This window comes from Eretmochelys imbricata, chromosome 3 (genome assembly GCF_965152235.1).
Source record: "Eretmochelys imbricata isolate rEreImb1 chromosome 3, rEreImb1.hap1, whole genome shotgun sequence".
NCBI lineage: Eukaryota > Metazoa > Chordata > Testudines > Cheloniidae > Eretmochelys > Eretmochelys imbricata.
In genome coordinates this window covers 199703566-199720013 of record NC_135574.1, presented here as the reverse complement: position 1 = coordinate 199720013, position 16448 = coordinate 199703566, and the positions used below count along the sequence as shown (strand labels likewise).

Genomic DNA, 16448 nt, shown 5'->3' with positions numbered 1-16448 from the left:
CTTGAACTCTGACAATATCTGATAGGCCAAACTCTTGACTTAGTTTATGTAACTGTCTTGGGCAGCCAACCCCTGGTCCTGTCACTCTCTTCTCCCGCAGTAGCTTTTGCTGTAGTTTGTGTTGCTTTCCCCTGTGACTTGGGGGTGGGGGAATGCTGTTGAGCTCATCTGGCCTCCCAGCCTGCCCCTTCCAAACTAGTGATGAGTTCCCTGCAGTGCTTCCATAGGGTTGAGAGAAAGGAGGAAGCCTGCCATGGAACTGGGTCTTTCTCTTTTGTGCCTCCCTGGAGCAATCTGCAGAAGCAGAGGGAAGCAGATGGCCCTGACCTTGCCACAGGACATTGTTGAGCCCAAGAAGTTAATAAGATCGATCCAAAAAGGTATTAGATATTTATATGGATATCAGCAATATCCAGAGTTATCAGAATTACTAGCAGCAAAACGTAGAAGGAATATTAAAGCTTGTGTATAAGGGCTTACACCAATCTCTATTAGAGACAAGGCTGATACCTTATGTGGAGGGCGGATTACCCCATATCTGCCTACTGCAGGGTTCTTACAACTTCCTCCAACGCAGTGGTTCCCAACCTTTTCTCTGCCACGGCACACCTCGAGCTCCAGGAGCTTCCCCCCACTCCCCCGCCCAGGCCAGCAGCTGCAGGAGGGAAGGAGAGGGGCAAAGGAGCCACCCCATCTCTCACACAGGAGCAGAGTGAGGAAAAGAAGGTGATTGAGCTCTGATTGGTTGCTCTGTCCCAGAGGAGGCGGGGCCGTGAGGCAGATGACTAATCAGAAGGCAGATTCCCCCCCCCCTTTGTTCTCACATAGAATCATAGAACAGGAAGGGACCTCAAGAGGTCATCTAGTCCAGTCTCCTGCACTCAAGGCAGAACTGAGTATTATCCTAGACCATCCCTGACAGGTATTTGTCCAACTGCTCTTAAAAATGCCCAATGATGGAGATTCCATAACCTCCCTGGGCAATTTATTCCAGTGCTTAACCACTCTGACAGGAAGTTTTTCCTAATGTCCAACCTAAACCACCCTTGCTGCAATTTGAGCCCATGGCTTCTTGTCCTATCCTCAGAGGTAAAGAAAAACAATTTTTCTCCCTCCTCCTTGTAACAAACTTTTATGTACTTGACAACTGTTGTCATGTCCCCTCTCAGTCTTCTCTTCTCCAGACTAAACAAACACAATTTTTTCAATCTTCCCTCATAGGTCATGTTTTCTAGACCTTTAATCATTTTTGTTGCTCTTCTCTGGACTTTTTTCTCCAATTTGTCCACATGTCATTTTTTTTAAAAAAATCCACAGCACCCCTCTTCGGGCCTGATGGCACAATGGTCCTGTACACTCTCAGAGATGGGGCTCTGATCCAGTCTGGCAGTTCCTGTGTTCTTATGAACTATTAACCACTGCCCCAGGTTTTATGTAATACTTTCATGTTAAACTCTTGTAGGTAGTTTGATAGTACCCACCAGCAGCCCCCAGCAGCTCTCCCTGCCTGTCAGTGTTTGCCACACGCAGGCAGGCCCTGCTTATCGGTGCCCCCCGCCCCTCCCCGCGCCTCCCATCCACCATGATCAGCTGTTTCTCAGCGTGCAGGAGGCTTTGGGAGGGAGGGAGAGGAGCGAGGGTGTGGTGTGCTAGGGGAGGGGAAGAGGCAGGGGGGCTTGGAGGAAGGGGTAGGGTGGGGCCTGGGGCAGAGCCGGGGGTCAAGCACCCCCTGGCACATTAGCAAGTCAGTGACTGTGCACTTAATTGTGAGGTGGGTGAGAGGAAGACCTCAAGATGCATGTGTGGAAAAAATGGTTACTTCTGCATTGTTTTAAAAAAAAATGGTGGGCGCAAATTTTTTTTTTAAGTTGAAAAAATGCAAAGCTGACTTTCTATCCTCTCTTTAATTGTTCTTTGTTTGCTTTAGCCAGAAATGTTTCACTAGCTCTAGACTAGCAAGGGAGGGTGATATGGGGTAGGAAGTGGGCAGCCTCTGCCTTTGGACACATCTCTGTCTTCCAGAAAGGATGGTACTCAAATGCAGTAAGATGAATTCTGCTTTCACTCTTCCAAGGCTACTAGTTTCACTTCTGTTCTTGGCCAGCTCATGTGTACGGGTGCAAACCCATGGGAACCTGAACTTTGTCTATGAATTTGCAGTGCGATTCGGACTGAGACCTGTGGAATCAGGTTTCCTTGAATATAGGTGATGATAGAATAGGAATAGAAAAATAGGTTGTGATAGAAAAATCTCTGCAACTATTTTGAACGGAATTTGCACATCTTGCGGCAAGAGAAAACAAGGGGAATGGAGATAAAAAAAGGTGTCACCCACTTGTACTCACCCGGCGGTGCTCTGGGTCTTTGGCGTCGGGTCAGGCGGCGCTCTGGGTCTTCAGCAGCACTTCGGCATTGGGTCCTTCACTGGCTCTAGTCTTCAGCCGCACTGAAGGACACGCCGCCCCCCCCCCCCCCCGCAGCAAGCTGGATGGATGTATACACTATCATACCAGACCACCACTGCTGCCAATGCGTAGATTTCATCCAACATGTCCTTTTTAACTATATGCACAATAAAGGCAACTGTTCCCTAATCTATGTCCAGCGAGACAGAGAGAGAATACTCCTGTCTGTAGGAGTGTATGTCTGAATACAGTAGGTTTGAGTCTCATTTCATGCCATGGTAGGTCAGGCATAATTCAGCAGAAGTCAGTGGACTTATGCTCTAATAGATGTGTTAGTCTCTAAGGTGCCACAAGTACTCCTGTTCTTTTCGTGGATACAGACTAACACGGCGGCTACTCTGAAACCATTCCTAGGTTCAGTATGTGCCTCTGTATTTATGTGGCTTGTACAGGTGACTCACTAAATATTTTTCTTATGGATCCAATATCTATATAAAGATCTCATGGAGAGCTAAATGTTTCTGAAACTTACAGGTCCCTGTTTTGCTTTCCTGGAGATCTTGTGCCCTGACTGATTTCATGACTGTCTCATTTTAGGGCTTCAAAGAGTGCGCCAGCTAGGAGAAAACACAAGATACTTCAGGCGGAGACTGCACGAAATGGGTTTCATTGTTTATGGAAATGATGATTCCCCTGTTGTCCCCTTGCTCCTTTATATGCCTGGTAAAATAGGGTAAGTACTGAAATGTGCCTGGTAGGCAAACAAACTACACTAAAATTATATGGAGGGTACGTTTAAAACTATTAAATCTGGCTACTTGCTGTAGATGTTGCAAGGGAGAAATTTCTTCCTTTCAGTGAACTTGCCATAGGTAGCTTTAATCCTGGCCTTCATCCTGGCCTTGATTTTGAGCCAGCTTCTCCATACACTAAATGAGTGTACAGAATTTTTAAAAAATTTAAACTCTTCTTTCTCTTTCTATTGATGTTTTGAAAAATTATAATAATTTAAAAGCTGGTGTCTAATTATTTTGAAGGTATTTCATTGTTCTCTATGTAAGATATGACATGTCTTAGACTGACGTACATTACACCATTTTACAGTATGTGACGATAACTCTTTATTGACTTGTGTAAGTGGAAATTGGCAGTAACCTATTAGCTTATCTACAAAGGCCCAGAGTGTAGGGAGTTGGAATCTTTGCAAAAGTAACTCTCTGGAGGAGCCTTTGCTCCTTAGACCATAAATATGGGTCCTACCCTGGCCCATCAGACCTGGTAACACTAAAGCCACCAGGATAATTGCTTACTCACTCTGATGTGAACACAGGCCAGCTCTTGCACGGAGAACTTGTATCCTTCTATGGCCAAGCTTCCGTCAGCATTTCAGGATCTGTGGGGAACAGTGAACTCCCCTGTCTCCCAGTTACACCAGGATCCTTTTAGTCTGAAGTTTAATTATTTATCAAGCCCTCTTGCAAGGACTACCTGACGGGCAGAAAGCAGGTCTTAGAATTATAAGCTATAGAAAATCCTCAGCCCAGAACACATCCCAAATAGCTGGACTGGGTGCTGGGGGAAAATTGGAGACATCCTTAGTTGCAGAACCATCTTGTTTCCCTCTTGAGGCATTGGAGATCAACTAAGATGTCTCCCCTTGCCATCCTGAAGTTCAGTGTGGACCAGTCAAGGTGCAGAGACTTCTCAGCATTGGGGTCCCATCTCTGGAAGTCCCTCATGAAGTTGTTTGTCAGAGTCCCTCTGTAGCTGTCCCCATGGCTCATGCATGCTTCCTCTTTGGATCAGTTTATTTGTAACCACAGTCTCCTCTACCTGTTTGCACAGATTGGTAGAATGGGTTGTAGTTGAGGCCAGTTAGTCCATGCTAAGTGTTATGAATCGATCTATGTCCCTCTGCATTACTTACCTCACAAATATGAACAATTTTCTCCTCAGGACCCCGAGCAGGTAGCTGTTCTCCCCATTTTACAGGTGGGAAAATGACACACAGAGGTTAAATGACCTGCCTATTCAGGGAGTCTTTGGCAGAGCCAGAAATTAGCCCCAGGTCTCCCAAGTCCCAGTCTCGTGCTGCAGCCACAAGACCATCCTTCTACTTTATATTCAGTGCCTTGTTCAATGAAATTTGATCTAAATGGCATTCATTATTTATTTATCACCATCTGTTAATCTAAATATTTGCCTCATATAGGGTCTGATTCTTGCTGCCTTACACTTTACATAGATATTTGCACCTGTGCACAGTGATTTCAAATTGCTCCTAATCAGAATTCTCTGCTCACTTACATCAGTGATTGTATTTGGCGGTCGCTTTGCAGAGGTGAAAATGACTACACAAGCTGCAACGAAGGCAGTGGAGAGTTGATGGTACAACTCCCATTGACTTCAGTATGGCTAGGATTTTTTAACCATTGTTTTTCACACTTGAGCGTTTTCTCTTTGTGCTTTATTGGGAATAACTCACTTTTGTTTTCTTCTTTCCCTCCTCCCAGGGCTTTTGCTAGGCGCATGTTAGACAAAAATATTGGGGTGGTTGTGGTTGGATTTCCAGCTACTCCTATCACAGAATCGAGGGCTCGGTTTTGTGTGTCAGCTGCACATACACGGGAGATGTTAGACACGGTAAGCAGAGCAGATGTCCTGGTGAAATTAACGTCAGATGCTAGAGGGGCTGGGAGAAGCTACAAGTCTGTTATGTTGAATCTCAATTGTTCATTTTGCATTTGCTTTTCTTGATCTTTGTCAGTTGATCTTTAAAGCCTTTATAATTACATATTTTATTTAAAATATTAAATTATACAACAATTAACTGTACTATAGTCCTCTATTCCTAATAGTGACCAAATAATAATAATAATGAATAATAATAAAGACCTATATGAGGAGCACATCAAGACTAAACTTAACTGCTAGGGCAAAATTGCTAGGGCAGGAAACGCTAAATGATGTGGTGGTAATTGCATATAAGGGTGTCCATGCCCTTATATTCATTCCATATTTATGTGAGTTACATTGCAGCAGCAAAATATGGCACCGTCTTAGGTTTTGTATGATACATGTGGAACTTTCAGTCCAATATTTGGAATTGTTTGTATCAAACAAGAGGGCTAAAAGGTGTGATATGACCAGTTTCATCCCTGTATCTTTACTTGCTTCCGGAAGGGCAGTTACAGTTATGTTGAGACTTGCATTATAAACTTCTGTTTCCATTTGTTCATAACTTCCTAAAAAAAGTATTTTTAAGATTGAAATTTTCCATCTTCCTCGCAGTCCAAGGGTGATTTCCCCCACCCCGTGAGGCAGAAGCAAATTTGGATGAAATATGTTCATCCATTTTTGAGTTAGGCAAGGGTGGAACTTTTTTGGTTGCCGACAGATTTTAAGGCTCTTTTTGCATGAGCATAACTCTCAGAAACTGATGCGTTTTATACACTCAGTGTTTTCAAAGTGGGAAGAGAGCCCTGATCCTGCTTCTGACTCCATGCAGCTGGCCCCTGTGCCCAAGCAGACCTCAGTGAGCACATGGATCCAAACACAGGTGGAGGACTGAGGCCTTAGCCCTATACTCAAGACTAGTTTCCAGGCCAATTTAAACCATTTTAGAAACAAAATTGAAAAATCTGGTTTGTACATGTGCAGTAGGAAATTCCTGCTAATCTTAAAACTACAATAAGGAACAACGGAATACTCAACATGAAGTTAAAGTTGAATGGTAAAATAAATATATATATCAATGCTTAGTTACCAAGGTGTAGGTAGGTAGGCTGTTATTTTGCTGTGTAGTTCCAGAGTTGCCTAAGCTTTTGATTATGCAACTGCAGTAATACACAGTGAAATCACCCTGGAGATTAGGAGCTTAATCTCTGTATTTCGCTTAAGTTTTCTTTCTTTAAAACAGTAGCATTAAAAACAGGAAAGTTACAATTTTCAAGCACTGATCTTGCAATTCATCTCACTGCAGTATGCAAATTGGGGCCTTGAACGCCGCTCCTCGGCAGTCACCTTTTACAAGTTCCAGATTTGCCTTTGCAGCTAGGTATCATTGCCATAGTGTTTGCAACACTATCTAAAGTTCCCTATGCCTTATGTGGGGAATGGGAAACACTCTGGGTAGTGTGGTTTAGTTACCTCAGGCAACTGAAAAGGTTTTAACGACAACCACTGCATGACTGTGCTGTATATCCAGTGTAAGATAAAAACACACAGCTCTTGTTCCATTTCTCACCACAACAACCATTGGTTTAAATCACTGGCAGGAATACATACGGGGGAAGACCCATAAAATGGAAAGTTTCCAAGGATGGTAATTTTTCTGAATTACTTTGCAGGTCCTTCTTTATTTAGCTCATTTTATCACAGTCTTAAACCAGGTTGGGGGGGACTTTTCTATTCTTGAGCATATGTTACTGTGTAAACAGAAACAGGATTGAAAGGACAGGTGCTATATTTTTAGTTGTTACGAACCTATTGGCTGCTCTTCAGCATGGGCTTGAGGCTGCAGGGTTCTGATCTTCTCCAGGGAGATTCTGAATGCCCTTGCTCTCTATTGAATCCAGTCGGAGTTGAGGATGTGCAGCCATTCACATTATAGGATCAGGCCAGCTGTGATATTAATACAAGCAAAAGTGGAAAATGTGCTATCAAACCACATAATACTGTTCAAGATAGTCACAATGATCCTGATAGACATCTGGGCCTTGTCCACCTCTGGAGTTATACAGTGGTGAAACTGGCCTTTGGGATATGTATGCAGATACAGCAATGTTGTCTTATATTATGTATGTGCCTCTTTCATGTAAAAAAAGAGAATTTGTAGTTGGAGTATTTTTCCCCCTGCGTGTCTGAGAAATATACACAATTTACCAACAGTCGGCTAATAAATATTGCCACAACATAGCCTACCGTAGAGCCAAATTCTGTTCTCAGTGATGCTAATGTAAATCTAGTGTAGCTCAATTGTTTTCACTGACATTCACCAGTGTAGCTGACAGAAAAAATCACCCCTTTGACTTTATTCCTTTTTGTTTGATTTTAAACTGTGAAAACCACATATGTTTTTGTGTCACTTGCTGTTCAGATGTAAAGCAGAAGTGAGAACAGCTTTAAATCCTTTTAAGATAACTGATACAGTGTAATGATCTTGCAGGTCCTGAATGCCCTTGATGAATTGGGCGATTTTCTGCAACTGAAGTATTCACGGCATTCCAGGTCATCTCATCCTGAACTATACGATGAAACAGGCTTTGAACTTGAAGATTAAGTTTCCCACCCCTGAAGAGAACATTATGATGTTACAAAAAAGAGGAAAAAGCCTAAGAAATATGAATGCATTTCTTCCTTTCTAAGGGCAATTTTTATTTCTCAATTAATTGAACCGAGGGGAAGCACTGTTGTTGCATTTTACTGTATCCAATTTCCATGTGCAAGAGACTATTGCTACAGATCTACTCCCATGGAATTATATGCTTTTTAAGGTATTTTTTATGCAAGCAGACTGTCCCCCATTAGTCAAGTTGCCACTGTGCAGCCTTGGTGCCTTTTTATGAAGAGGCTTTGGGTAGTTCTTAATTCTGGTTGAAATAATAAATTTGAAACCTGAATGGATTCCAGTGTAGTATGTTAGCTTACATGAATTTCAGCTCTCAGACTGGATAATACCTAATGCATCAATGTGGATTGCCTCCGAGGAAATGGCAGATAAGGATCTTCTTACCTAATTTCCACATTTTGAGTTCTCAAAGGACAGCAGGTGTCAGAAGGACATACTAGCGCATGAGAAAACGTTCATACAGAAACCTACTCATATTAAATATTTCTGACAGAAACCTGTGTTCTTGGTCACTTAATGTTGCAGACAAAACCAACCAACCATAAAGTTATATCGTTCATTGTGAAGAAAGAACATGCAACAAGCTTCCTAGTGGTGTGGACTCGGATGTTGTGTGTGAATTGAATCTTTTAGTTAAAGGTGGAAACTCTTTTCTGCTGCAGCATTCAATCTGCAGCCTTATGCATCTTATTGCCACTGAAGTTACTCGGCAGGCTTGTTCCCTTTTCATGTAGCAGTAGTAAACAATTTTAATAACCCTTTAACTTTCCTGTAAAAGCATTGATCAAAACACTCAGATACTTGCAGTTCACAAACTGCAGCTGACATTTATGAGCCCATTTCCAAGTTTCTCAAACTACTTATGAGCTTAATAAATGCACTAACTAGTAAATAATGCTGAAGCTGCTCGTTACACAGAATATGAAGTCCGGGGTACCATACACAGCTCTGCCACCTGTTAACTTGAAGGCTCTTTGATTTCTGAATGTACTAAGTTCCCCCAGCTGATTTAAGTATCACTCATTGACATATTGTGTTCTCTCTTTATGCTATTATGATGTATTCAGATGTTTTTATTTAAATGGTGTTTATTTTTCAAATGCTTGATTGAAATAATTGAGCATATGGCCCACAGTCGGAAAGAGAAGTTATGGTCAGAGTTCCATTTCCATTGCATCAAACGAATCTACAAAGATTCTTGAGAAAACATTATCCTCCTCGCTTTACTTGTCTCACATCAGGCTGAGCAGTTTATGAGGAGATTTTTGCAGACCATAGTTGTTGTATGACACCAGTTAAAAGTTGTTCTGTAGCTTTAACAAACTCCAAACCCTTCCACAATATCAGATGTCACTGTAAACACATCAGATCAAGAGATGTTTAGCTTTCTGTTGCACAGATGTACCACACTTTCATGTTCTTGAAAGCTCTGGTGTAAACTTAACCTACAGCTGCAATATTAGATTTAAGAACAGAACAGTTGAATTGTGGCATACCAATTGCAATATATTACTCCCTGCTTGTTAAAGCAGCTTTAAGGATAAAACAAGGCTGATCAGTTATGAGGTCCTGGGTTTTGTTGGGTTTTGTTGTTGTTGTTGTTTTGTTATGCGAGTTAATAAAATCCAGTGGTGCTATAACTTTAAGAATTGATTACAAAACATTCCATCCTATCAAAGGTCAGCTTAGCACGTGTATATTGGGGGACAAGGAGAAGTAAATAGTGTCATATTTAGATGATTTAGTTGGGGTTGGTCCTGCTTTGAGCGGGGGGTGGGACTAGATGACCTCCTGAGGTCCCTTCCAACCCTGATATTCTCTGATTCTACGATTCATATGATTGTTCACTCTGACCGATGAACTTGAGAAGCACTAAAGACGTTTGTGCATCAGGGTAAATGCACTGCAGAAATATTAAAAATATTCTTGGGTTGTGGGTTTTTTTTACATTTGACGTGATTTTTTTTCTTTGTTAAGCCACCTATTTGCAAGATACAGCTTCCAGGCAATTTGCATGTAGGGCGAGGGTGTGCTTAACACTACTCTGTGAGGATGGGGAAAGGAAGGGAAAGGTCTGCAGCCTTGGAGTGTTTTCCTTCAAGGAAAAAGAACTGAGTTGATATATTGAGTTTTGCTCTCCACTCCTGCACATCTGTGGCCAGTTCGTGTAAATTAGTATAGCTGACTTCTGACCTCCCATCTTAGAGTATATGGTCACAGTCTATACTTCAGAAAATAGCATTACACGTGCTGGTACAACCCATGCAATATTTCTCTCAGCAAGGCCTGAGTTTCATTAAGCTAGAGACTGATCACTTTTCATCCTATTGGGGAATGTTGTCTGTCTAAAGCAAAATTCCTCCTGCCCTCAAAAATTACTCTCTGCTCACTCGCTCTCTCATATTAAGGAGACAGGCCCTCTATTTTTCAGAGTTGTCAGTTTATATATAAATATTATATGCTTTCCCTTAATTCCCTCCACATCTTACGTATTAGAAAAAGTATTCAGCTTTGAATGCTTGGGGTGAAATCCTAGCCCCATTTCTATCAATAGCAAAATTCCCATTTACTTCAACGGGGCCCAAATTTCCCATCGAGTTCTAATTATCTCACGCTAGTTTTCAATGTGACCTTAGTGGAGTTATTCCAGCTTTACACCAGCGTAAGTGAGATCAGAATTTGGCCAATCCTTGGTAATGAAGGCACTTCACTTCATTTTAAAAAAATCATCATGTGATGGGTTATCTGTTGGGAAATTAACACATCCAGTATAATGATCACAGATTTTTGGGAAATGATTCATAAAATGTATTCCATTTGAAGGAGTATACATTTGTGGGAGATTTATTTCTCTGTCTGAACAAGTGGAGATCTATAGCTGGTTTATTTTAGGCTTTTAATAGAAGTTCTTCCTAAGTTTTTTGAATAATCAATAAAGATTGTTCATGATGTCATGTGACACAACCTCATACAAGTCTTTTGTGTTAGTGAGCTCAATAACCCTTTGCAAATTCAGCCAGCTCCAGCAGCCTGGTGAGTTAAAGTGCTGGTCCACCGGTGGGTGCTTTGGTAAGACCTAAGAGGTCTATGTGATAAAGCTGTTGAACCATTTCTCTTTCCTCTTCCTTCACACTCCCACCTATATTTTATTATTCGCCTTTTCCTGTCTTGCTTGACAAGATGTTTTGCCTCCTTTCCCTCCCATAATCTTTACATCCACTTAGAATCATAGAATCATAGCAGATTAGGGTTGGAAGAGACCTCAGGAGGTCATCTAGTCCAACCCCCTGATCAAAGCAGGACCAACCCCAACTAAATCATCCCAGCCAGGGCTTTGTCAAGCTGCCCCTTTAAAATCTCTAAAGATGGAGAGTCCATCACCTCCTTAGGTGACCCATTCCAGCACTTCACCACCCTCCGAGTGAAATAGTGTTTCCCAATATCCAACGTAGATCTCCCCCACTGCAACATGAGACCATTGCTCCTTGTTCTGTCATCTGCCACCACCAAGAACAGTCTAGATCCATCCTCTTTGGAACCCCCCTTCAGGTAGTTGAAGGCTACTGTCAAATCCCTCTTCACTCTTTTCTTCTGCAGACTAAACAAGCCCAGTTCCCTCAGCCTCTCCTCATAAGTCATGTGCCCCAGCCCCACTTCTATGTGTTTGTTTATTCCTGTGCAGTTGGTTTGCTGTAACCATCAGAGAGCACCCACGCAGCTTCAGAACATACAGGTTTAAAGCCTGGGAGTTGGGGGGGAGAATTGGCATCACAAGCACAGTACGCTGTGCCGATGCTTTTTGGTGGCCCATCAGTTTCTGCTCATTCTAACCTTTCATTTTTCAAAAGGAAAGTTCCTTGTTACTGTCGGGGTGAAAGTAAGTCTGGGGATTTACCAGTACGGGGCTGGACTGGGGCCGGCTTTGGCCCCCGGAAGGGGCGGGGCCTCTGGTGGAAGGGGTGGGGCTGGGCGGTCAGAACCAGCCCCGGCCCACCCTGTACCGGCAACTGCCTCCTTCCCTCTCCCCAGGGTAACAGCAGCAGCCAGGGGCTCTGCCAGCGGTTTAAAGGGCCCGGGGTGGTAGCGGCGGCCGGAGTCCTGGGCCCTTTAAATCGTCCCCGGAACCCCAGCTACCACCCCAGGCCCTTTAAATCTCCACCCCAGCCCAGCCGCCGCTACCCCAGGGCTCTGGCAGCGGGGCTCTGGCAGCAATTTAAAGGGCCGGGGGCTCCAGCCACTGCTGGGAGCCGCAGGCCCTTTGAATTGCACCTGGGGAAGCTGATCCACCCCAGTACGGCGCACCGGCTCTTGCCGGTACACCGTACCAGGGCGTACCGGCTTACATTCACCTCTGGGTACGGTGCTAACCTTACAAATTTGAACCAAGGCAGGGTTGTCTGAGCTTGGGCCTGGTTCGCCACTCACCCATAATAGTGTAGATCAGGACTGACTCCCATCCTGAAGTCAACAGAGCTGCACTGGCATAAGTGAGAGCAGAATCAGGCCCAATAGGTCTACGTATGGGGTGAACTTCCCACATTTATTTCAATGGAATTTTAACTCGGAAAACTAATGATGAGATTTTTTTTATCTGGACTGTGTCACAGCTGATCGCTACCAGAAAGATCCAGGTATTCTGGGTGAAGTTTAGGATTATGGGAAGCATTTAGATAGAGTACCATCACTTCATTTTTTTTCAGTCTGTTCTCTGGTGAAAGCATTTCACACAAAGCATTGCTAGCCTATAGGGAGAGGGCAAAAAATTCTTAATTAGGTTAATGGAGGCAAATTATTTTCTTTCATCTAAAGTGTGCTGCAACAAACAAATCTCCAACTGCCTCAAAAATGCAAAAAAACAAAAAACATTTTAAACATGCTCTCATTTTATTCATGCACTAAATTTCATTTTTCTTTGAGTGGAAGTTGAGATCCAGACCCAAATTTTCCGAAGGGGCTACAATATACAGGAAAAAATTGCAGGCGCAATTCCAAATGCCACATCTCAAATTTTGGGTGTGCCAGAGCATATTTGCAATAATATTTGTATGTGCAAATACGGTACTGAGGTGTTTCCCTCATGTATGTGCAAATACAGTTTGTGTTCACAAACTCGACTCTGGCTAGCCCAGTGGGGAGAGAGTGAGTAACAGCAGTTGTTCAGAGTCATGTGGGCCCAGAGGTAAGAAAGAGGAGGAGCACTAGACTAGAAGGGACAGGACAGGGAGTCGGGGGTTGGGGGAGAGGGCCTGAAAGAGGATCAGTCTTGTTTGCCATTTTGAGGAAAGGGGGTGCAGCAGACTCTGGCTTCAGCACAATACCTAGCCGTGAGAGGGCAAGTGAAACAGAGGACGAGACCGGCACCACTTGCCCTGTCTCAGACTCACATACAGGAAGAGTCCACACCCTGCAGCGAGGGTCTGTGAGCCCAGGAAGGACCTCCTCATGGTGCAGGTAATGCAGTGTTAGGACTAGGGCTTATCCTGTTGGAGCCTGGAGGCTTGCAGATTGTGATGAACTGAAGCATGACCTGCAGGCACACCCCTTCGGTTCCTGTCAGGGTTGCCATCTCCTCAGGCAGGCTACCACTGAGTCCTTTCACCTGGGACCATGGGGGACACCACTAGCATCAGCCAATCTGTTCCCTTTCGTGCAGCCTGGAGGTTTTCCTTACTACCACGTTGAGAAGGGCTCCTCGCTGTTACACCTCCCAGATCCCGGCGTCTGTATCAGCGTCATGGCACAATAGGCTCCTCAAAAGGTTATTCCTGGTGTGCGCACCACGTTGTTACCAGGAGACAGCATTGTCAGGCCCTCACCTGAGGGAGTGGACACAAATCAGCTTTTGCTGCAAGACAACTGGCTAAGGAGAGGGATGAAGTGTGCAGGACCAGGACAGAAGTGGTGGAGCTGGGGACCATGGCCAGAATCCAGGTGCGACAAATCAGGGACAGACACAGTGCACACAGTTTTCCAGGTGAGCAGTGTACAAGGAACTGAATCATGCAATTTCTGTGGGTGCAGATTGTTCCCTGTGATATCATGGTGATGCTTGCCTATGGCTCATGCAAAGAGCAGCCTATTAATCTGAGTCTGTGATTACAATGTGTTCACGAAGAGGAGAGCAGGAGGCTGGGGCGATGGCTGCATCTGTCCCTATTATCCTATTTCCCCCCTCTTGCAGCACCCTATGCCAGGTGGGGTGCTGTGCCGGGGCAGATGAGCACTAGTGATGCACCCTCCTCCTGGCAGAGCTGAAGCACTGTGCTGGTCAGTGATGACAATGCAGGCTGATGTGCCTTGAGGAGAGTCAGGTGTGGGGTCTGACAGCAGAAAGTCACTGGAAGAGGTGGGGCCCATCACGGAGTCAGAGGTGAGCTCATTTGGTACCTCTAGCTCAGGGAGTGCACATATCCAGGGCTCAGTTTGGTATTGGACTCAGTGTATGGTAGAGTTGATGGGAGATCTTTGCTCAGGTGTCATGGCTTCATGCATATACCTGTTTCTAATGCTTCAGTATTTGGGAAAGAATAATGGGACAGCTGAGTTTGCTAAAACATCTGATCCAGCAAGTGTCTGCCAGCATCCATATAAGCTGATGCAGATTCTGCATGCATCCTTAGGGACACTGGCACCGATGACCTTGCATTGCACCTCCTTGGTCACACTGCTCCCATTTGTGTCAGCCAGCAATGAATGGGTTAATGTAATCTGTGCAATTCAGATTTCTCTGTGCCTTCTTCACACTGGCTGGAATCATCTTAAAATCCCCTTAACACACCAACAGACCCTCTTCCTTTGTCAACTGGCCAAGAGGGTTCGCATCATCTGTATTCCCCAGGCCAGCAGCTGTGCAGTGTCACTGGGTCCTCGAAGTGTGGCCTCTGGTGACTCCTCATCTCCAGTAGGGTTACCCTGCCTGGGAAGCAGGTAGGGCAAGTCGGCGGGGAGGGGTGTTTAATAAATCATCTGCTGCGGCTTCGTGAGGACAGTGTGTGTTTAGCATGGTGCTGTGTTGGGAGTAGCTGCTATACCTACTCGCTCCAGTGGTGGCCTGACAATATCTTCCTTCTCTGCAGATTCAGGAAAACTTTGCATGCATGTCTCTCCAGCAAGTGAGTCCGTCCCCCATCCCCCAGGAGGCCAGATCAACCAGATGTCGCTGGGAAAGCAAGACGTGGAAGCCAGTCAGAGGAGATGGATGCTCACAGGTAACTCGGCTACAAGCAATGCCAGTGACATCATTGGCTATGGCTCTTGGAGCTCTGACATAGGCAGGCCTAGGGTTGAGGAATTAGGATGTGGAGTGGTGGAGAGTGGTAGTGGAGTCTGCTTTCTCATGAACCGCCCACTGAAATAGGCCCTCTGACTGAATTCGGCCATGACATTAGGCTGGCACCCTCCTCTTATACAAGGCCAGGGCCTATGTGTCTGGTGACTCATTGCATCTTTAGCGGAAGGGGAATATTCAGTAGAGTTCTCTGCAGGTGTTGTCCCTGGTTATTGCCTCTGGTGCCTGTGACAAGGACAAAAGGGGCTTCTTCATACCCACCCATAGCACAGAGAGCAATTTACCCATCTTATACTCCATATGCAGATCACAGATCACTGAAACATGCCTGCAGGTTGGGTATGATCTCCAGTGGGCTAAAAAGCTCCAGGTAATGGAGGTTTGGTGGGGTGCCCAGTGTTCCAAGTAAAGCTCCAGATAAAGGGTGTTTCCTGAGGTTGTTTGACCGGTAACGTATGCTGTGATAGCCCCTGGTCTGATTTAAATTCCTTCTCTACAATACTTCTCCAGCAACTATTCTGAGCTGGCATCTGACCGATATATACATTCCGAAGGCAAAGCTTCCTCGATCGATGTCTTGTTTTACAATTACCTCACGGTCACCAGATGGGTCTCCTGACTAGTGCAGGTGTTGGTGGGCACCATGGTAGCTCGATACTCTAACCTCATGGGGAAGCTGCCTTTTGATCATTCCTAAGCCTGGGGGTTCCACTATTTACAGCTGGGACAGTCACAATAGAGGTGATATTGTCAGAGCTCCTGGACCACCCGCTCAGGGTTGAAAATTCCCAACGTTCAAAGCACCCTGATGCACACTCTAGCAGCCACCTTTGAAAATCTTCTATAGTCTCTTCACGGTAGTGTTGCCTAGTGGATAAAGCACCAGACTAGGGGCTGGTTTACACGGTGAACTTACACTGGCATCGCTACATCTCTCAGAAGTGTGAAAAATCCCTTCTTTTGGTTTTGGACACAAACTCCCTAAGCACAGGTTTGAATCTGGGGCTGCAGGACAGAATGTGAAATATGCACTTACATCAGTAATACTAAATCTTTTAATAAAATCTTAATTCAAGAAAAAAAATATGCACCTAATAAATAAACCTTTCAGCCCATCAGCATGGGTGATTCGACACTGACGCGCCACAGGGACTCAGCTGCGGTGCTGGAGCTCTGCCACGGTAGCATTTTAAACACAGACATACCCTAGGACTCAATAGAGCTGGGTTCTATTCCCAGCACTGCTGTGGGCCCTGCTCACAAGTCACTTCACCTTGCTGTGCTCTTGTTCCCCATCTATAAATGGGGATAATGCTACTGGCCTCCTGTGTAACGTGCTCTGAGATCTATGGGTGAAAAGCGCTATGTAAGAGCTTGGTATTATTATCTGAATTGGTCTTTTTAT

General features: G+C 44.6%; 1 protein-coding gene across 1 annotated transcript in view; it reads left to right on the top strand.

The window, feature by feature from the left end:
* SPTLC3 (serine palmitoyltransferase long chain base subunit 3) overlaps nt 1-7686 on the top strand; it is a 129216-nt gene extending 121530 nt beyond the window's left edge. The window contains exons 10-12 of the mRNA XM_077812046.1: nt 3003-3138; nt 4919-5048; nt 7573-7686. Of these exons, the coding sequence (XP_077668172.1) occupies nt 3003-3138; nt 4919-5048; nt 7573-7686 (380 nt within the window). The remainder of the gene's footprint in view (nt 1-3002; nt 3139-4918; nt 5049-7572) is intronic.
* Nucleotides 7687-16448: the final 8762 nt, after the last annotated feature.